Source organism: Rhinolophus sinicus, chromosome 12 (assembly GCF_057876585.1).
Source record: "Rhinolophus sinicus isolate RSI-liver-muscle chromosome 12, RSI-T2T, whole genome shotgun sequence".
NCBI lineage: Eukaryota > Metazoa > Chordata > Mammalia > Chiroptera > Rhinolophidae > Rhinolophus > Rhinolophus sinicus.
The window spans coordinates 17,296,006-17,318,755 of record NC_142512.1 but is presented as its reverse complement, the minus strand read 5'-3'; the positions used below and the strand labels follow the sequence as shown (position 1 = coordinate 17,318,755).

The following is a 22,750-nucleotide window of genomic DNA, read 5'->3' as shown; positions in this document are numbered from 1 at the left end:
TGCAGGGGAAAACTTCAGGCAAGACTAGCAGAAGAACCGCCCAGCTGAGCCCAGCCCAAATCGCTGACCCACAGTACTGTGAGCAGACCAATCGTGGTTGGTTTGAGGTGGTGTGTGCACAGCAATAGATAGCAATAGCCTGTGTGAGTCCAGGTCCCAGGGAAGCCCACCTCGAAGCACTTCTTATAGATGTTGTTTGTCATGTTATAGATGAAGTCTTTGGCTCTCTGGAAGTCTGGGTCATCAATGCTTCCTGAGCCATCCAGGATGAAGGCGATCTCAGTGCCTGGGCCAAGACAGGGAGCAGGTCGGGAGTGGGCATGGAATTTGGGGCAGGAGTGAGGGCAGCACATCCTGTCCTGTAGGGCACCCACCCCATTCAAGCCCAGAGGGCTCAATTCAGGGAGGAAGTCGGGGAAGCTCTCAAGAGTGAAGCCTTTGTCTCAGAGGCAGAGCCAGACCCTGCTCAGGCTCTGACTCTCTGGGAGTCACTCCCATCACTCCTGCTCTCTGGACCTCAGTTTCCCCATCTGTAAGATGGAAGGGGGCAGAGCTGGGACTGGCTAGTAGAATCCAGACACTGCTCCCCATCTGCCAGATCGAGGCACATCTCCCACCTGGAGGTTGCAAGCCTAGGTATCAGCTCTGACAGTGTCTGGGAGCAAGGCAGATCTGCCTCTTCTCACCAGTTTCTTCCTCCTCTTCCTCTTCTTCCTCTTCCACATTGAGAGCCCGGCGCCGCCTGGCGGTATTCTCTGTGCTGCCTTTTTTGTTCCTGTAGCAGTCTCCAGCTTCCATGTGTGCCTCAGGATCCAGGAGATTTTCTTTAAAAAAACATGGAAGAGCTCAGAATCAGACAGCCTCCTTGTTCACCTCCAGGAGAGCCCACACTTAGCTCTGCCTTGATTCCCTTCACGGGGGACATAGGCCTGCCTTGCCCTCTCTGGGCCTCCGGGTCCCTTTGCACCCGCAGTGAGCTGGTGTCTCTTCTTGGAGACCTCTTTAGAGCTGTCCAAGGCCAATGAGTATCCAATCCTTACCAACATTGAAGAAGGAGACCTGGGCCCGGGGCTGGAGGTCGGGGGCCAGCAGGCTGCAAGTGCCCGTGAGTTCGGAGCTGAGGCTCTTGGGCTGCCGGGTCACCATTTGAATGCAGATCTGGAGGAAAGGGGAGAAACGGAGGGGAGAAACCTGAGCCACCCTCAGCCCAAGCCCCCTAGTCTCAGCTACCCAGAACCAAGTGCCTCAATTAGGCTGCGGAAGCAGGAACAGCTTGCTCATGCCTCACCGGGGGTGGGAGTCAATGCTGGGGTCAGAGCTGAGGTTAGCACCTGAGCCAGTGTACTGAGTCACATGGAGGACCTGGGTCAGAGCCACGGTCAGCCCTGGAGTTGGCACCAGGGAGACAGCTGGGCTGAACCCTGAGAATTAACCTGCCATCAGGATTGGTATGAATGCTGGTTCGCCACACGGCAGCTCAAGCCTCCCCAAGACCCTCCTGTCTCCTGCCCTGTACATACTCACCAAGACACCATGGTGGCTCCGGACAACTGTCACTCCCCGGTGCCTCCCCTTTGGGATGGGGACACGCTCTGAAACAGTTAAGCCCAGGTAAGGAGGGAGGGCTGCAGGAAGGCAACCCTGGAGCCAAGGTCAGAGGGCACAGGGCCACGTTGCTCAGGGCCACCTGAGAAACTGCTGGCCACTCAGAGCAGCCTCTAGAAGCTGCATGGGGAGGGCGTGGGGTGGAGTGGGGTGGTTTCAAGCACAAGCACAGGCCTTCTGTAAAATGGTGTGGTTTTGAGGATTAAAAATGAATGAAGGAGCACTTAGCATGAGCACTCAATACATTGTAGGAATTGTTTTCGTTGTTAGGATTGGGTTAGGAAAGGTGGGCTGGGGATTAGGGTTGGGTTGGGATGGGACTGGGCATGGGGTAGGTGAGCTATGGCTGGTGGTGGATCTAGCAGGGAGGGACTGGATTAGGTGGGTCTGGCATTGGAATGGTTTGGGCTGGATGAGTGGGACACCTAGAAAGGAGGGCCTGGAAGCATTCCTTGGAGCTGGGCCTGACTTACCTACTGGTTGGCAAAGGATTGTGTCCTGGATGGGGTAACACTGATGCAGGGGCTGTGCTGCCCGGCTGGTTCTCGGGCTGGTGACCAGGAGCCTGGGTGGAGGACAGACAGCAAAGTTGAGCCAGTTGATGATTTTCTTTTCCTCCCTGCCTGCCCAGGTACTGTCTTCCCATTCCAGGCCCACAGGCTGACAGGCTGCCTGTCTGGAAAACTATGGAGAAGGTCTAGATGTGGGGAAGGCAGGCAGACACCCAGCCCAGGATGGCAGATTCTGCATTAACACAGAAGGCATTTGCACAACCTCTATCTACCTTTGCACAGCTCCAGGCAGGAAATGGTTAAATGCATCCCCTCCCTCCTGCAGGCCCACCCTGACCGAGATGAGCTGATATGGGTTGTAATAAAGACTGCTGTTTGGTGGCAGTGGGGGAACCACGGAGCTACAGGCAGCACAGTTGGTTATGTCGGGGGCAGTGCCGGCTTCCTAATGGCTGCCAGAGGGTGGGGATACCTGCCCCAGGTGGCCTCGTGACAGTATTGCCTGAGAAGAGCGTGCTAGTGTCCCTACTCTATGAGTCAGTGAGAACTGGAGGTGAGGGGGGTGGGCGCCTCAGCCTGATTAAGGCCACCTCGGATGGGATGCCCAACGGCAAATTGTATCCCCCACCCCAAGCCCAGGGAGGTAGTGTCAACCTAAACCTTCTCACTACCCATACTGGCTGAGATGGGGTGTGAGCGCCCCATCCTAGGCTTGCGAAGAGGGAGTGCCAGGCTGGGCCTGGTAACAGTGAACCAAGTCCAAGGACTTCACGCCGAGGGCAGTAGGAAGCCACAGAGGAGTTTATAAAAGTGAAGCACATGATTAGTCTGCGCTTTTGAAAGGTCATCCTGTGGCTATGGTGGGTTGAGGGGGCAGGAATGAGGTGCTGTCTACACTTCCTCACCCTCGTCACTCTGCAGCTTTTAAAATTATGAAACAGTCTTCACTTATTGCCATGCTATGCAGAAAAAGAATAACATCTACATCTCTGTGTGTGGGCCCCTCCCCATCCCCCGTTTAACCCACCCCAAGCTGACTTCCACCCAAGGTCACCAGTAGTCCCCACGTTGCCAAATTCAATGGACACCTTTCTGTTCCCATCGTCCTCCACCTCTCAGCAGTCCTGGATATAAGTGGCCACCTCGTCCTTGAAACACCTCATTCTTGATTTCCTCCTACCTCTCTCGTCACTCCTCAGATTTCTTTGGAGGCTCCTTCGCTGTCTCACTTCTAAATGTCACTGGAGTCCTAGGGTTCTGCCCTTGTTTTCCTTTCCAGCATACTCTCCCTAGTGATCCCCTCCAATCCCATGGCTTTCATACCCCTAAAAATGCTGAGATCCCAGCCTTTACATCTGTGGCCCTAGCATCACTCACTCCACCAGACGTCAGACCAGCCGAACTGTAGAAAGCAGAATGATGCCCCCCACCGGAGATATCTGTGTCTTAGTCTCCAGAAGCTGTGACTATGCTACTTTTCATGGCCAAAGTGATTTTGTGGGATTGATTATGTTAAGGATCTTGATATGGGGAGATTATCCTGGATTACTGGGTGGGTCCAATGCAATTACAAGGGCCCTTCTAAGAGGGAAGCGGGAGGGTCAGCGTCAGAGACAGATTTGAAGATGCTACACTGCTGGCTTTAGGGATAGAGGAAGGGGCCCTGAGCCAAGGAATGCAGGCAGCCTCTAGAAGCTGAAAAAGCCAGAAAAGGGACTCTGTCCTCAGCCTCCAGAAGGAACACAGCCCTGCTGACACTGATTTTAGCCCAGTGAGACCCATTTTGGAGACTTCTGAACCTCCAGAACTGTGAGGTAATAAATGTGTCCTGTTTTGAACCACTAAATGTGTGATAATTTATTACAGCAGCAACAGGCAACTAACACAATAATCATTGTCTAATAGGCAGCTCAGACTTGGAATATCCAAAGATGGTCTTGCCCTCCCAAGCCTGCCACTTTCCGTCTTCCCCCAGCAATACATGCCACCACCAACTACTACATTCTACAGCCTGAGGCCTGGCGGCATCCGTGCTTCACCTTTTCACTCATCCTCTACATCAAACCCCTCCATAAACCTTATTGGTTCTCCTTCCAAATTATATCTAGAGAGCATTTCTTCTCTCCTTTCCCCGCCATCATCCCGGCCACCATCATCTTGCCTGATCTGTGGTAATAGCATCCTAACTGTTATTTTGTTTTGTTTTGTAAGTTTACTCTTGTAATTTACACCATGTCAGTCCCCTGTTCGGTAGCCTCCCATGCACTTGGAAAAAGAGTCCATGCCCCTTGCTGCCTCCAAGACCTCTCCTCCCGTTCCTTTGCTCTCCCAGCCCCCGCTGCACACTGGCTGCCTTCTGCTCCTAGGCTGCCCCCAGCTCTTTCCCACCGCAGGCTCTCTGCCTTGCTGTGCCCTCTGCCTGAAAAGCCCCCCTCCCACTCCCCAAGGCTGGCTCATTCTCTTTCTGCAGCCTTAGCTATCACCTCCTCATAAATGCTCTCTCCAACCAGTTTCACCTCACAACCCAGTTCCGTGCTTCAAATCACCATGTTATATTTCCTTCTCAGAACGTGTCACGTCTGATAGTATCCTGTTTACATGTTTACATGCTTATTATCTGTCTCCCCTCCCTAGCCTGCCCAAGACTCTAAGTTCCCCAAGGATCTTGTCTATCTCATTTGCCATGTGATTCCAGGGCCTGGAAACAGTGCCTGACACAGAGCAGGGGCTCAGTAAATACTTGTTGGATGATGACGAAATGACAGCGTAGGCAGCAACTGAGGAGACTAATCTAGGGCAGGGCTGCAGTGTGGAGAGCGGGTGCAGTTGAGCTCTACGGGTTCTGAAACTGAGCTCCCAAATTAGGTCACTTGTCCAACCCTGCCTCTCTCCCCAGGTCCCTCCCCAGCCTCAGCCTCAGTTCTGGCCCTAGCACCTCATTCCCTGCTCCCCCATGAGATACCATGTTTCCCCGAAAATAAGACCTAGCCGGACAATCAGCTCTAATGCGTCTTTTAGAGCAATAATTAATATAAGACCCGGTCTTATTTTGCTATAAGACCGAGTCTTATATAATACAATGCAATATAATACAATACCGGGAGTTATATTAATTTTTGCTCCAAAAGATGCATTAGAGCTGATTGTCCGGCTAAGTCTTATTTTCAGGGAAACACGGTAGGCTCCAAATTGGGCTCTGCCCCAGACTACGTTTTGGTAGGGTAAGCTTTCCCCTTCATTTTTCTACCAAACAGTCATCCCAAACATCAGCTCCTCAGGAAGCCTTCCCAAAAGAAGGAGCAACTCCAAGCCCTCCAGGTAGCCCTGATTACTGGAAGCCACCTCAATCCCTAGCCTTTGTTCCCACTTACTTAGACTGTGAGTTCCCAAAATACTCCATGTACAGCTGTGTAGGCTGTGCACTGCAAAAGCCAAGGTGACCGTTCATTATCACAGTCATGCAATGCCATGGCCTGGGGCCCAGTCTGAGTTGCCTCTGCTGCCCATCTCTTTGCCACCTCCACTAAGATGGGTGGGCTCTTGAAGTCGAAGTTCCTTGATTGAGTGACGTTTAAACTAACTAAACAATAACTGAACCTGCCATCAGCTGAGAGACCCAGGGACCCCATTATACCCTGGACTGGGTGCGGCCCATCTGATTGATTCACCCAACTCTAACCCGTCTCTGTTCTCAGGCTATTCCCATACCCCCTGGAGGAAGGCCTTCCTTACATCCCACTCCATTCCCCCTGCAGCAGCCAAACCCATGATGCTGCCAGGCCTGGCTGTTATATTTTAGGGAGAAACAGCATGAGGGAGTGAGAGGGACACATCATCCTCACATGGGGAGCCTGCTTCTGTGTGGCCTGGTGGCCAGCAGCGTATTTCCTGCCCCCTGCAGCAGGCTCGTGAGCTCAGGTTCCACCATTTGTGGCAGGAAGCTGCTCGTGTTTCCCACCACATCCTCCCATGAGCCCCCCTCTGCTTCAGTAGGTGTTCAGGGAGGTTTGCAGGACCCCAGCGGGGCCCCTCCCCTCACCCCTCGGTGGACTCTGCTCCAGGGGCTGCAAACTCTCCTCATCATCCTGGCCTTTGGGCTCGGCTTCTGAGGGAGGGGGTCTTAAAGTCTGTCAGGCCTGGAGCTGGGAAGGAGCTGAGCAGATGGTCACAAATAACTCAGACTGAAACCCAGCCTTCACGGGTGCATGTGGAGCAATCAGAATGCTTATGCACTTCAGAGTCTGGGAAACAGAATGCTAAGCCAAGGCATGGGTAGTGACCCAGCAATCCCACTGCTAGGCACACGCCTGCCAGAGGGAAGTGCGCTGCTCCACCAAAAGGAAGCGACGGCCGTGCTATTCATAAAAGCCCAAGGAAACTGCCCCAACACCGTCATTGCACTAGTCACACAATGGAACACTCTGGCAAGAAAAATGAGCATCCTTGCTTCAAGCAATGCCATGGATGAAATGAACAAACTGTATGTTGAGGGAGAGAAGCCTAACCGAATAGCGTACCTACTGTTTGTCTCGTTTATAGTAAGTTCGAGAGCAGGCAAAACTAATTCATGGGGATGGCAGCTGGAGCAGCAGTTGACTCTTGGCAGGGAACGTGCCGGGCAGGGAGCACGCGGGCTAGAGGGGCTCAGGGGCGGCTGGTAATGTCCTGCTCTGGATCTGGGTGCCGCTTACATAGGGGCTCACTTTGTGAACATCCGTTGCGTTGCATGCTTCTGATGTGTGCATTTTTCTGTGAGGCATATGTCGATAAAATGTCACCAGAATAAAAGAAACCACGACAAACGCTGACCTTTAATTTAAACGCCTGCAGCCCCAAACTTCCTAACAACTTTATCACCACCAACCCCACTTTGTCGAAGCTTCCTGGCTCCACAAGTCCCCAGCACCTGGTGACAGGCCTGCCCGCCTCCTGCACTGTGTTTCTCATCCAGCTGGGCGGCAGCCATAGACGTTGTCTCAGTTCCTTGACCTTGCTCAGGCCAGCTTCCAGGCTGTGACCAAGCTGTTTTCAGCCGGACTTCTGCCTCTCATGCCTCCTCACATTAATCATCCTACTCATCCCGCAAGTCCCAGGGTCGATGCACATCCTCTGACTGAAGGACACACCTGCCTCTCTGTCCCCAAAGTGCCCTGGAGGTGTCCACCAGAGCAATCATCACTCCTCTTGTCATCGCCTGATGGGTCTGTTTTCCTGGTGAGCCTGGGAGCTCCAGGAGGGCAAAGACTGTGTGTCCTTCCCTGTCTTATGCCCCAGATGTTGCCTGGCACTGAGTAGATGCTCTATGAGTTCTTGCTGAATGAATGAATGAATGAATGAATGAATGAATGAGCCCTGCCCTTACCACTGAAATTTAATGGTCACCAGCCTCTTCACTGTACAGATGAGGAAACCACAGCCATCAAAGGTCCAAACCTGCTTGGCTGGTGGGGTCCTGGCCCAAGTGCCAGCGCTAGAAGGCTGCTGCTTCAGAAGCTGCCATTGCCCACCCAACCGTCACCAGGCAGAGCTCCCAGTCTGCTCAACTCGCGGAGACGTGGAGCTCCACTCAGCCAGGAATCGTGAGTGCCTCCCCTGGCTCTGCCCCAAAGCCTGTCTGGACTCTGGGCTCATGGCTCAGGTGTGCTGGGTATGAAGGAAACCCTTGACGCTTGAACAAAGCAGGGGGAAAAAACTAAAGACGTGCTTGAGCATCAGCACACCACCGCTTTCCCCATGTGACAGAACACACATTTGACTTGCTTGCTGGTTGTCTGTCTCCCCTGAGCCCAAGAACTTGAGTCTGCTTGGCTCACTCCTGTGTCCTCCGGGCCTGGCACATAGGTAGACACTCCACATAATTGTTTGTTGAGAGAACGACTGCTGTAAACATAATTCTACAACCTGTCCTTTTCCCTTACAATATGTTTTGAGACTCATGGAGGCTAATAACCAGCGCACTCATTTCACTCATTTTACCTGCTTTAAGGGTTGCATCGAACGATTCACAGCCTATGCCTTCCGTTTCCAGCATGATGAGCATTTCCAGTCTTTATTCCAAGCAATGCTACCATAAATGCCTTGACCTGAGAATTTTTATAGGGTTGGTATCTGGGAGTGGAATTACTGACTTCATGGCCACGAGCACCTTCGACTTTACCAGATATGGCAAAACTGTTCTCCAAGGTGGTCACACCAATTTACATTCCCTCAAGTTCCTGCTTCACCACATCCTTACCAGCAGAATGTTGTCAGATTTAACAATGTTCTTGCTTATCTCATAGGTGGGTACAGATGATATTTTTAAAATATGAGATAATGTTATTGAGCTTTAATTTGGCCAGAAACTGCTAAACCCTTTACGTGCCTGAACTTGAGCAGTCTTTGCAGCAACGTGGTGAGGTAGGAAACCCTCAGCATGCCGTAGAGATGAGAAGCGAAGCTGCTGGGCGAGCACTTTGCTACAGAGTGACGCTGTCACTGAACCGCGACCACCAGACCCACAGCCCGCCTCTTAGCCACCACTAAGTGGAAAACATTTTTTTAAAGTAGTTTTCGTCACTGTCCAAAATTTCTACATTGAGCATGTGTTACTTCTGTACAAGCTAAAAGAGCCTTAATACACTTTATTTTAAAATAGTTTTGAAGTACAGCCACCCCCAACCCAGCAGGGCAGAGAGAGGCCAGGTGAGGAGAGGGGCTGGGGTGTACTGGCCGGGGGCTCACAACCTCTCCCCCGCCTTCTCCCTCTCTCCTGCATGCCGTTTGCAAAGTGTAGGAAGGTTCTCCCCAGATTGTGAGGGGTGGGGTACCAAGGCCTTCTCTGGGGCCTTCTCAGGCTCCCTCGAGACCCTTCAGTCCTCCGGCCTGAGATCTGCTGAGCCCCACTCACCAGGTCTTGTTGGTTCTGGGGTCTTGGTGCAGAAGGGAGCTGAGCACATAAGGCCCACTTCCTTTGACAGTGACCCAGGTCCTGGCCACATCCACATTGAAGGCCACCAAGGGAGCCAGGCCTGTGGGGAAAAGAGGAATATTTAACAAGAGAGGCACCTGTCGGGGCCATGGCTGCACCTTTAGGCCCATTATTCCATCAAGTCTGGCGGTGTCGACATTCCCATTGTACAGATGAGAGGAGCGAGACTCCCAAGGATCTTTGTCCCATGGGAACAGGACTGGAATGTGGGCGTGGTTGACGCAGCGCCCCTGATCCTCCTATTGTGTCAGCACCAAGGTCCCTTCGGCAGGAGGACTTCCCTGGTTCTGCCACCAGATACTTTTCACCTTCTCACAGCACCCTCTGTGGACTTCTCTGTACTGTCCCATAGCACATACTCATCACTGTCTTTGTATCAAAGTTAAACTAGACTGTGAGCCCCAGGGTGAGGGTATGCATATATACTCCCATCAAGTGACCCAAGAGAAAGCAAATGTCTTCAGAAATACCTGCACAAGAATGTTTATAGCAGCTTTATTTGTAATAGTCCCAAACTGGAAACAACCCAAATGCCCATCAAGTGGGGAAGGGATAAACTAACTGCGATATAGTCATACAATACTACTCAGGAGTGAGAAGGAATGGGCAACTGACACAGCAAGACGGGTGAATCACAAACATCATTATCCTGAGTGAAAGAAGACCTACATAAGAGTATCTACGGTACCATTCCATTTGTATCATGTTCTAAGACCAGCAAAACTAATATAGAAAACAATATTGCCTGGGGGGTGGGGAGAGGGAGATTAATTGGGATGGCACAGGAAGAAACTTTCTGGGGTGATGGCAATATCCTATGTCTTACAGGAATTTGGATTATAAAGGTATGTGCATTTGTCAAAAACACATGGAATGGTCCACTTAAAATGTGTGCATTTCATTGTATTTTACCTGAAAAAAAGAACTGTATGCAAATACTCACCTATAGTTGATATGTATACTGAAATGTTTAGGGATGAAGCGTAATGATGTCCCTCACACCCATCCTCCACCACCCACATTAAGTCTTCATTTCCTCCTTCATGACAATAAATTGTATATGTGAATTGTATTTTTATATTCAAATTATTGTTTTTTAATATAAACTTGTTGAATTGGTCAATTAATAAAATTTTCCATCAGTAAAAATTGTCTGGGTATTGGGTTTGATAGACTGCATCACAATTTTTCCATTGAAATTGATGGAAATATTTTTTTCTAATTAATGGCCTTTTACTTAGCAGTAGAGATTTTTAGGAACAAATTAAAGTCATTAAGTAAAGAATAGGTTTATAGACTATGCTATATTTTGTATAAGAGAAGGAAATATACACATACAAATATGTCATTTTTTATTCACCAGGAAGATGTAACAATTTAAAATCTGTATGTATCCAATAACATCATTTCAAAATGTATATAGCAAAAATTGACTGAATGAAGAGGAAAAATACAAAAATTCACAACCAAAGTGGGAGACTTTAATGCTCTAACAAATCTTTCATATTAGCTACAAAAGCAGACCAAAAAACATCAGTAAGCATATAGACGATCTGAATGACACAATTAACAAGCTTGATTTAATTGACTAACAGAATGCTGTACCCAACAATGATAAAATAAACATTCTTACAAGTGCACATAAAACATTTACCAAAATTGACCCTATGCAAGCCTCAATAAATTTCAATAGATTGAAATAAATCAGAATATGTTCTCTGACTCTAGTGGAATTAAACTAGAAATCTGTAACAAAAAAGAAAACTGAAAAAAAAAACTGCACTTTTTGGAAATTAAGCAATGCATTTCATTTATAAATAAGCTAAGGTAAAATATGAAATCACAATGGAAATTTTAAAATATTTTGAACTGAATGAGAATTACGATATGAAAAATCAAAACTGTGGGAAACAGTTAAAGCAGTGCTTGGAGGACATGTATAGCCTTCAATACGTATGTTAAAAAAGAAGGCTAAAAGTCAATAATCTAAGCTTCCATCTCAAGAAGCTAAAAGAAAAGCCAATCAAACCCAAAGAAATGACAGGAAGGACTAAAGATATAAGCATATGTCAATGAAATAGGAAACTAACCTATAGTAGAGATAATCAACAAAGCTCAAGTTTGTTTTTAAAAAAGATTAATAAAACTGATAAACTCCTAGCAAACTGATCAAGAAAAAGAGAGAAAACGAGAAAGAGAACACACAAATTATCAATATTAATGAAAAAGAGGACATAAGAATATTTCCTAAGACATTTAAGAAATAATAAGAGGATAGAATATACAACTTTTTGCCAGTAAGCTTGACAATTTAATTGAAATGGACATATTCCTTGAAATAAAAATTTAACAAAATTGACAAAAGAAATATAATCGGAATAATCCCATATAAAAGAAATTGAATCCATTATTAGAACCTTAAGAAGAACTCCAGGAACAAATGGCTTCACTGGTGAACTCATCCAAACATTTGAAGAAGAAATACCAATCTTTCAAAAACTATTGCAGGGACTAGAAAATTAGAGAACATTTTCCAATAACTTTATGAGGCCAGCATAACATTGATATTAAAACCCCACAAGAGCAACACTTGAAAGGAAAATTGATGCTCTCTCTCTTGAACACAAATGCAAAAATCCTAAACAATATATTAACAAATCAAGTCCAGGGATATATAAAAAGCATAATACATCACAACCAAGTGCAGTTTATTTTAGGAGTGCAATGGTGATTTGACATTTGAAAATAATTTATTTATCACGTTAACAGAAAAAAAATTATATGATCATTATGATAGACGCAGAAAAGGGCATCTGATAAAATTCAATACTGATTTGTGGTTTTTAAAAATTGTAGCAAACTAGAAACAGAAAGAAATTTCTTTAATCTGATTGAGAATAGCCACAAAAAAGCATTGCTCATAATGGTGAGTTACTGAAAACTTTCCAAAATCAGGAACGAGACAAGAATACCCACTCTCACCACATCTATTCAACATTTTACTGGAGGTCTTAGAGTAGTAAGAAAAGAAAAAAATACAGAACATAAAGATTTAAAAGGAAAAAATAAAACTATTGTTTGCAGATGACATGATTAAGTAGATTGAAAAAGCCAAGAGATCCACAGATAAACATGGAGAAGGTTACTAGATATAGAGGCAATACACAAAGAACCACTGTACTTCTATATACCATCAATGATCAAATAAAGAATGGAAAAATTTAAAAAGATGCCATTAACAAAAGACATTTAAAAAATCCAATGCTTAAAAAGAAATCTAAAAATATGAAAAATCTCTACACTGAAAACTATAAAATATTGGGCGATAGTAAAGAAGATCTAAATGGAGAACTAGATCATGTTCATGAATTAGAAGACTCAATATTGTTGTCAATTATCACTGTATTGATCTATAGCTTCAAGGAAATACCAATCAAAACCACAGCAAAAAATTTATATGAAAATGCCTACAGCAAAAATAGTCAAGGTGTCTTGAAGGAGAATAACAAACCTGTAGGACTTACAGTATCATTTCTCAAGATTTATTATAAAGCTATAGTTATTAAGACAGAATTCCATTGGCACAAAGGCAAACAAATAGACCAATGGAACAGAGTCCAGAAACATGGTCACCTGATTTAAGACAAAGGTGATGGTGAAAACCAGTGAAGAAGAAAAAAAAGCTCTTTACAAAATCATGCTGGGTCACTTGTATATCAATATGGAATACAGATTAAATTTTGACTCCTCTCTTATACATTTAAACAAATCAGTTCCTGATGGATTGGAGATTTAAATGTGGATTTAGATGGGCTGTGAAAAAATAAAATAAAGCTTTTAAGAGAAAACAAAGGACCTTGGGGTACACAAATATTTGTTAAACAGGATACAAAAAAAACCCATTAAATGTAAAGAATCAATAAACTGAACTGCATTAAACTTAAGAACTTCTGGTTATCAAGAGACATTATGTTAAGAAAGTGAAAAGGCAAGCCACGGAGTGAGAGAAGATATTTCAACACGATTATAGGTTGAAAGATTCATATCAAAATATATAAAGAATCCCTAAAGATCAATAAGAAAAAGGCATGTAAGCTAACAGAAGGAGGACATTTCATAAGAGATTATCCAAATCACCAGTAATCATGTGAGTAGGCACTCATTAGACTTCAGAGAAAGGCAAATTAAAAGGACCATGTGGTACCACTACAGGACCACTAGAATGGCTACCGTGAAAAAGACAATTCCAAGAATTGACAATGATATGGAGCAACCAGACTCTCCCATACTGCTGGTGGGAATGTAAATTGGTATAAACCCTTGGCAGTATCAACTAAAGCTGAGCATATGCAAAACCTATGACCCAGCAATTCCACTCGTAGGCACACACCCAACATACATTTGTTCATAAGTTCACGAAAAAACATGTACAAGAATGTTCACGGCCTCACTATTCATAACCCCAAACTGGAACAATCCAAATATCCATCAGCAATAGAAAGGAGAAATAAACTGTGGTAATTAACCAATGGAATACTCTAGAGCAATGAAAACAATCTACAGCAAGGTGGATGGGTCTCATGCACACAATGTTGAGTGAAAGATGCCAGGAACAAAACAGAACATACTGTATACGAGTGCAATTCCATTTATATAAAGTTTGAAACAGGCAAACTAATCTATGGTATTAGAAGTCAGGAGAGTGGTTCCCCTTGGGGGTAAAGTAATGAATGACTGCAGGGGGTCACGAGGTCTGGGAAGTTGGCCATGTTCTGTTTCTTGAAATGAGTACCAGTGACATGGATTTGATTTCATGTGAAAATTCATTGATCTGAATTACTCCATTTTTTTGTACGCTCTACTTCGAAACACAATTACATTAAAAAAAATAATTGCAAGTGTTTGGAACACTTGAAAATATAAAAGTTCTATGAGTTCATAATGATATTTGAGAAAGAGAGAGAGAGAAGAAATAAAAATACTTCATTGGTCACCATTGGAAGTAATGAGGGCACTACCTTATTCAGAAAATTGACCATTAAAAGAAAATAGTAAGCAATTTTCTTGCCTTTCCTGTATGAACTGCATTTCAGTCACCATATAACCCTCGTTGGTGAGAAAAACCTCTTTACATAGAATGATTACTATTATAGTAAATGTGGGAGGAATAACAGAAGAACAAAAGCAAAATTTTGCAAGCCATTATATAATAATTAACTCAGGCCACAACCGCCAGTGGATGAAATTACCAGATGAAAGTTTGGTAGAGCACTTTACAAGTAGGCTGACACCCCTGAGCCCATTAGTTAATCTTAGCATCCGTAAGGGTCCCCAGGCATATGTGCCTCCTGGTGTGACACCTTAAGAAGGACCCAGAGGCCCAAGACTGCATTTCTAACAAGCTCCTAAATGAGGCCACCTTTTGAGCAGCAAGTGTGTAAAATACTCCGGCAAAGGAAACAAAAAAGGGGAGATAAACGCAGGACATATGGCAAAATCCTCAGAACTGTTTAGAGTATGCTTGCCAAAAACGTGTAACCTGAATTTAATGAGCCATTAGCACTAACTTCCAGGTTTCAGGAAAAGTAGGGGATAGAAGAGCAAATCACACTCAGAGGAAGCAAACATGCAAATCCTGAATGAAATGGTCTACAAGTGCCGCAATAAAGCAAAGACTTGAAAAGGACACACAAACCAAAAAATGGGCGAGGGGGCTGCTCTAGACGAAGAGGCTTAGCAACCAAATGTCATGCGTGAACCTTGACTGGATCTTGACGTGAGCAAACTAACAAAAAGAGACATTTTGAGACAGTCAGGAAGATTTGACTATGGACTGGGTATTAGATGATACTAAAGACTTATTGTTAATTCCGTGAGGTGATAAAAACATTGTGGCTGTGGTGAGAAAACATCCACGTATTTCAGAAACGCGTACTGAAGTATTTAGGGGTGAAGTGACATGATATTTGGGATTTGTCTTAAAGTAATGCTTCTGAAACGTTAACATACAAATGAATCATCCAAGCATCTTGTTAAAATGCAGCTTCTGACGTGGTAGGTCAGGAAATGGGGCTGAGATGCTAGTCTCACAAGCTCCTAAGTGATGCCCCACGGCTGGTCTCCGGACCAAATTTTGAGCAGCAAGGCTTTACAATGTTTTGGCAAAGGAAACCAAAAGAGAGTGAAATAAACATAGCAATGTGGTAAAATCTTGACAACTGTTACCTGGGTGATGGGGTTCTTGGGTTCGTTGTTATTTTCTTTGGTATTGTACATGCTTAAAATGTTGTCATTAAAACCCAACCTTCCAAAGGCTCCATGAAGAGGTGGAATGTGAGAGGTTTCTGAGGGAGACCTCCCTTCCTTGGTCTCTCACTCCCAGTGCCTCTCCCTGAGCTGGCACACAGTGGGGATCTGTACTTTATTCCTTTCCCTTTCTACCTCTGCCTCGCCCAGAATGATGTGTGAAGACTCATAAAAATACACAATACACTAAGATAAAACTTGCTTTAAAATAATGGGGCAGGTGGCATACAAAGGACAGAAGGAAAATAGTCGTTTGCAAGAGGGGTGTAAAAACAAAGCGGCACAGTCACACCAGGAAGGAGCTTAGGAACTAACTTGTACATCCAACAAGTGCCAGCACTTTCTATGATGGACCCGTCTTTTGTCTCTGAACACAGCACTGGCACACAGTAGGCACTTAATAAAATTATTTGTTGAATAAATGCATAAATAAGTGAACTTTCTTGAAACCAACACAAGGATGAAAATGATCAGTTATATCATTCACAGGATTCACAAAATTAGAGGGGAAACCCAAAAACTATTCTGGTGAAGCTGAAAAAAAAAACACAGAAAACCAGAAAAAATTTCCCTGCAGGTTCTTTCAGGAAAAACACTAAATGAATAGGGACGAGATGGGCTAAAAAAAACCAAAACAAAACACTGAATGAATAAACCTGCACCCCACATTTCCCGGAGCTGTTATTCGTGTCCTCCACACGATTGCCCCAAAGTAGAATGCAGAAAATGTAAGCAGCCCATGAGCTCTTCCCTGTCTGGGAGACATATACCCTTTGCGGATCTGATGGAAGCATCAGAACCCTTCCCAAGCCCCGCAAGTGCACATTTGCACCAACCTTAGCCTTGCCTGAGCGCTCTGCCTTGAGGCTCTCTCCTGCCTTCCTCCTCATCCTAACTGTGTACCTCCTCCCAGAGCTCTTCCTGACCTCGACCCCCTCTTGGCCACTCTGTACCCCCATAAGCCTTTTCTCTCACAGCCTGAAACTACCTTGCTCACAACCTTGTTTACGTATTGCCTGTGACTGTCCCCTCACCACCAGTCCCTAAGAGACAAGACTGTGTGTCATCGCAGGGCCTGGTATGGGGGCCTACACTAGTTAGGTACTGGATGGGTGAAGGGGGCTCACAGATCCCCTGCGGCCGACCCAGGGCCCCTCAAGGGCTCCAGATCAAGACCCCAGGCAGAGAAGGGGAAGCCCTGTCGTCCATGAACACAGAGTTTAGACAAAGGATGCCTGCAGGGAGTTTGGACTCAGGCTCCTCGGCCCACTGCTTGCCCAGCCTTGTGTTTCTGGATCAGCCCGGCTGGGTAAGAGTGGATATCGGCATCCTGACACAGAGAACTAAGAAGTGAGAATCACCAGCTTCTGGCAAGGGGTGACTGGAAGGCCTTCTTTTGCCCTTTTTACTGTCTGTGTAACTTAGACATGATTTAAAACTCCTGAGATAAGTCTGGTCTCCTCAACTGGGCATCCGTGGCACCTCCCTGCCCAGCCCAATACCCCCTCTGCCAAGTCTGCTCTCCAGCTACGTCCAGCTCCTCTCCACCCCACTCCCTATACACCATCTGCACAGGTCCTACCTCGGGGCCTTTGCACAGGCCATTCCCTCTACCCAGCATGCCTTCCTCACCAACTGTCCTGCCTCTGCCCTATCCTTGGGGGCCCTGCTCAGGCACTCGCTGCCCTAGGAGATAATCCAGGTTCTCCACCAGAGTAACTCACTGGTCCCTGCGCCCCCTCAGCATCTTGTGGTGTCACTGTCTGGCTCTGACTATATCCTGTCTGGATCAGAGTGATCTGTGATTAAGTGTTTCCCCCAAACTGTTATCTGCTCTGAGTCATCCATGACAACCCCAGACCCCACCACTGCAAAGCCCAGCTCAATACAGGGCCAGGGCCAGAAGAGGTGTCCTGGAAATGTCAGAATGGGCCAGATTCCTGTTCCCCACTCCACCCCCATCCTCACCCCATTTCCATTTTATTCAACTGAGGGATCTTGGTGCAAGATCCCTGAGGGGTGGGAATGGGGAGGAGACGAGCAGAGACACTCACAGTGACCCTGACTCTTCCGATCCTGACTCTTCCGGAGCACTTGCTGTCTTCCAGGCACCACGCTGGGTGCCGAGGCTCAGAGAGGTAGAGGGATGTGTGTCTGGGGCCCAGGTCTGTCTGATTCCAAAGCCTGATTAAAAGCTCGAGGGGTTGGTTAACAGAGAGCAGGGTCACAGCTCCCAGTTGTGCTAGCAGCTCACTGAGCTGGGGCAGAGCTCTGGTGTAGAGGGCTGCTAATGAGGTTAGCGAACCTCCTGTGGAAGTAGCGTGGCATGAGAACCTGTGTGGCGGGAGTCACCATACTCGCTGAGCTTCCCGTCACAGCTGCCAACCCCTCCGAGCCCGGGGTCTGCCAGGGGTGGGTCACCTTGCTGCAGCAGAATCCCTCCAGGCCCGACATTAACCTTTGCTCGGGCTGTCCCTACATCGGCTAACCCCTTCCTTTCTCACTTCCCACTGAGACTCAGAGAAAATAGCGTGGGCCCCAGAGGGAGTCCTGAGTTTAAATCATTTTGCCACAAAATCTCTGAAGGATCTTAAGCTTGTCATGTCACCTAAGTGTCCCCATCTGCGATGTGGGACTGTGCAGATCAAAGGGGGCAATGCCCCACCCAGCGTCTGACACGCTAGCGGCTCAGTGTGTGGGTGCCAAGTTAAGTTATAACCACAAGGGAGGGCTTCTCACGTTCTCTCTGACAGCCATGCCATCCATCCCAAACTCCCCTCACAGGCTGTCAGACATCACAGCCCAGACGAACCAGTGTCTGTCACCACACTACCCACAGGGCTGTCTCCCCCACGCTGTCCCCCGCCACGTGGGCCTGCTGAGTCAGACTAAGACCCTCCCTCCATCCTGTCAGCCACCACTGCCTGCCCCTCCTCTCCCTATCTCCCCCACCACACTTGGTATTTAAATACATTCTCACAGCATATTTCCGCTTTAGCAAACTGAGGCCCAGGGGGCATGCATTGCCCAAATTTATACAAGGAGCGAGCTGTAGACCCAGGACGAGGCTCAGGTGTCCTGATGCCCACCCGCCTGCCCTCTACCCATTCCCTCTACCCAGCATGCCTCCCTGGGCATGCAGAACAGCCAACAAGGCCTGGGGGCGGTCACACCTTGGGGGCACCCACAGAGCGCCCATCCCATGGAACAGCTCACCCCTTGGCCCACCCCTCGGTCTTTCCCACGGGAGCCTCAGTGTGTCAGCCCCAAACCTCAGCCACACGAGCCCCTGGACCTGCCTCACCCTTCAGGGTCTGCCCAACAATGGCTAAGAGGGCTTGAGTGCTGCCCGTGTGCCAGGCACAGGGAAAAGCCCTGGTGGATTTTCTGATCTTCCTCCTAAGTATTTCTCCCCAGTGCCTCTTCCTCCCCGCGCTCACCTGCCCCAACACCCCTGGCCTGAACCATGGCAGCAGCTTCCCCCTGCCTCCTTTCTCCAGGACTCCACCTTCCACGCAACACAAGTCTCACTGTCACCACCCGATGCAACACCTGCTGTGGCTTCCCACGCCACAGCTCAGGGAGAAGTCCAAGCTCCCTCAGCCTGGCTGCTCACATGCCCCCCACACCACACCCTACAACCAACCTCCCAGAGAAGGTCGGAGACGCTGGGCTCCCACATGGCGGCACTCCCCACTCGGCTTGCCCACAAACACTGCATTTCGGTGACATTCACCTCTAACTAAAATGCCCTTTCCCACTCCCCCATGTGTGAGACGGAAGCATCCTGCACTGGGCCCTCCGTCTGGGGCTAGAGGGGTGCTTATGTGTGTGCAACCTGCTTTCCTTTCACACAGGGGCCCCAGTACAGGGAAGGTGCTGCCCTCACCAAAGGGCCCAGCATGTCCCAGGTGTGGGGGGGACAGGCAACATTAGAGGAGACAACCTTCTGCTCCCACTCAAACTTCACCCTGCACTTCCCTAAACCGATTCCCCTATGTCTTTCTCCTGCACAGAAAGCTCCCATCCCCCACCAATCTGTGTTGCTACAAACTTCCTCAATCTCAGGGCCACCTCAGACACCGTCTCCTCCCTCCCCGCAATGACCAAGATTTTTTATCACACACTTGCACATAGGTCTGGAGTTGTGTCCCAGGCAGAGCTGGGTCTGATGCCTTTCCCCCTCACCCCCCAGCCCCCAGCAGGGCCCAGTGAGACCACAGGCTTCAACCTGAAGGCTGAATCACAGCAGAGCAGGCCCTGGACTTCTGGCTCCTTCACCACTGTAACGTTTTGTAGGCTGATAGCAGAGTTCCCTTCGTAATACAAGGGCTGTAGACTCAACTTCTGACCCCAAGAGGAGAAGTGAGTGGCTGTGGTCACAGAATGAGTCATGGGTGAAGACTGACCTAGGGGCACAGGCCACTGGGTAGCAGAGTGCGAAGGGATGGGGGAGGGGTATGGGCAGCTGCAGGCTTTCAGTGTGTCTGCGTATCTGCGCCCAACTCTAAATTGCCCTCAATTGATGTTGTCTCATCTGCTCCCATGGATGACAAGAGGACATGACCACAATGGGTGGCCGGGGAATGGTGGAAGGTCAAGGTCAGGCCAGAGCAGTTCTGGATTCTCCCTAACCTAGGGAAGCCCAGCCAGGCACATGACAGGGTCAGTCTAAGGGGGTTCCTCTCACTCTCCCCAGCCCCTTGTCACTTTCTCACTTTCCCATCCTCAAGACTCAGCGCTAGTCTCACCTCCTCCAAGAAGCTCTCTAGGATTGGTCCATCCTGTCTCAGGACCTCAGACCTTGGAACAAAACTCACAATTTCCTTTCTCTCCACCCAGACTGGAGCTGCTGGGGCCCAGCTCCCACACACCTCCCATAACTTAGCCAAGTTGCGAGCTAAGTGATTGCATTGCAAGCCTGCTCCTCTTGCTCTCTACTGTCCATCAGCTCAGAGTGCCGAGGCCTCAGAAAGGGGGTTGGTAAGTGTCACCTGGATTGACATTTCTGAAAAAGGTGCTGGGGGTGATGACTGTCATTCCAGAGGCCACAGGAAACAGACAAGCAGGAGCCAAGTGACACCAGGGTGAGTGTTCCAGGCCATGGGGTATTCTAGAGCCAGAAGGCAGGACAGAGACCTAGGCTGGAGCCCCATTTCTACTAATGCTTGTAACCCTGTCACCTCCTGTGTACTGGGAAGACGTGGACCAGAGTATAAGCATCTTCTCCAGGCATTCTTAGTGTTGGGGAATCAAAGCCGTAAGACACAAAACACTTGAGACCCTCCCCATACCTGATACGTAACTGAAAACAAAGTTAAGTCTAAACTGTAGAATAAGGAAAAGAAAGTACAACAAAGTTCTGACTTTTCCACGATGATTATTTTGCTGTTTTTGAAATATCTACTAAAATGTGTTCCAAAATACATGCTTCGCTGGTACCCTGCACGTTTGGCCTGCCTCTTGGTGATCGGGCCTCATGATGGATGCTAATCCCGAGGCCCCTTTCCAGCATGGACTCGACACTCAGACACTGGTGCTCACTGACAGGCCCTGGCCCATCTTTCAGGGAGAACTCAGTCTCCCAGGAGCCCTGACACTACTTCTACGGGACGTCCATCCCATTCTTCTGTCATGCTTCTGACCAGAGCAGGAGACCCCAGGAAGCGTGCCCAGATCACCGAGCAGGACCACCCTGGCCTCGGGTTGATCTGAGTGGTCCCCAGGGGCTGGCTGACCAAACGTGGGGCTCCGGGGGCAGGTAGGGGCTCAGGGCTTGGCTGGCCCCAAGTGGCTTCCATGGGAGGTTTAAAGACCAGAATGGGACCCCCCCCCCCCACACACACACACACACACATACACAGATTCTCATACTGCAACAGGAAGCAGGCTCCTGGAATGCATTCACCCTCTAGTACAGACACACACCTCCGTGGTCTCGGCAACCCTCACATTCGCACAGGGTCCCCACCCTCATCAGCTGAAGCCCTGGTCTGTAGAAGGGTGCTCTGCACAAGGGAGGAGGGTCATTGTCAACCTCCACTCTGAGAACAAACTCTGCAGGGACCTGAGGACCTGCCCAGAGTGGGTGCCGTGGGGAGAGGGCCCAGGCTGCGGAGGGGAGGCTGGCTGGAGAAGGAACAGGGTGGCAGAGCTGTGGAGTCTGAGGCCACAGGCCATCAGCCTGTCACACAGCCTCAGGCGCCCTTCTGAGGAAGCCTGGATCTGACCCACCCAGAGAGAGGCTCTCCCTGGGGACATTCTCACACCTTTTCTGATCTCTGGTCTGACACAGACAGACAGACAAGGCTGTGCTGAGGGCATGGCAGCCCCTCAGGGCAGGGGGTGAGGCTGACTTACTGGTCACGTAGAGCAGAGTGTGGAAGAGCCACATCTTAGCTGGGGCAGAGGCGGCGTTGCCTGTTCAGCTTCCCCTCCTCAGCTGGGGCAGCCAGGAGGCGGGGACAGAGGCACATACAGGCAAGGACCTGCAGACAGGCACTTTCAAGTGACACAGACGCTCCCACTCTACACAGCTGGCTGCGTGGCTTCCTCAGCCGCTTGCTGGGGGCTGGGTCCTGGGAGCTCAGACACCGTCAGCCCTGCCGGTCACCCACACTTGGATTGGTGAGCGGTGCGGCCTGGGAGCACCACTCTGGGTGTCCTCAGCGCAGAGGTCTCAGGCGCGGGAGCAGGAATTGCCCCGCTTTGTTCACAGTCCATGGGAGTCCCAGCCCCCTGCCCCAGGGCCCATCACCACACACCTCAGCCCAGCACCCAGTCGCCTCAGCAGTGAGAATGGGTCCCTCCTCCCACAGGAAATGCCCCACAGCCAGAAACTGGGCTCCTGCACCTGGTCCTGCACTCAAGGCTCTGAGGCTGTGGAGGGCCAGATGAGTGGAAAGATCCAACGAACTGACTGAAATCACTTCCTCAATTCAGCTTTGGCCACATTCTCTTTAAACCCTGGCTGCAGCATCGTGATCCAGAACTAATTTAATAGAGCTCTGAGCTACCAGAACAACGGAAGTAGAATTCCATAAATATTTCAGCATGCCTCTGATGCAAACTGCCAACAGTCTGCAGTCATATTTTAACGTCCCTGTGTGACCAAGTCTGTCGCCTGTCATAGAAGGAAGCTGCTCTCACAACCGTTCCACTGTTGATGCGCAGAGCCGGGCTGTTTCCCAGAGCTCTGCCCTCACGTGCCAGACCTACACTCTCCACACGGTGGTCAGGAGCCACACAGGTGGCAATGGAGCTCTAGACATGTCACCAGTGCAACCAAGGACCTGAATTTTGTTTAGTTTTATTTTACATTCAAAAAAGCAGGGGACTCTATGTCTCTCTGACCAGA

At 48.5% G+C, this 22,750-nt stretch overlaps 1 protein-coding gene across 7 annotated transcripts in view; it reads right to left on the bottom strand.

Annotated features, from left to right (window-relative positions):
• ITGAE (integrin subunit alpha E) overlaps window positions 1-22,673 on the bottom strand; it is a 54,412-nt gene extending 31,739 nt beyond the window's left edge. For all 7 annotated transcript variants that reach the window (XR_012492243.2, XR_002138378.3, XM_019743791.3 and 4 more), the window contains exons 1-7: window positions 21,754-22,673; window positions 9,007-9,127; window positions 2,079-2,170; window positions 1,525-1,592; window positions 1,041-1,158; window positions 687-824; window positions 171-286 (exon numbers count right to left, since the gene is read on the bottom strand). Coding sequence is in view for 5 of the 7 variants with exons in the window: in XM_019743791.3 (XP_019599350.3) it covers window positions 171-286; window positions 687-824; window positions 1,041-1,158; window positions 1,525-1,592; window positions 2,079-2,170; window positions 9,007-9,127; window positions 21,754-21,787 (687 nt within the window). In the remaining 2 variants the exon portion in view is untranslated. The remainder of the gene's footprint in view (window positions 1-170; window positions 287-686; window positions 825-1,040; window positions 1,159-1,524; window positions 1,593-2,078; window positions 2,171-9,006; window positions 9,128-21,753) is intronic.
• Window positions 22,674-22,750: the final 77 nt, after the last annotated feature.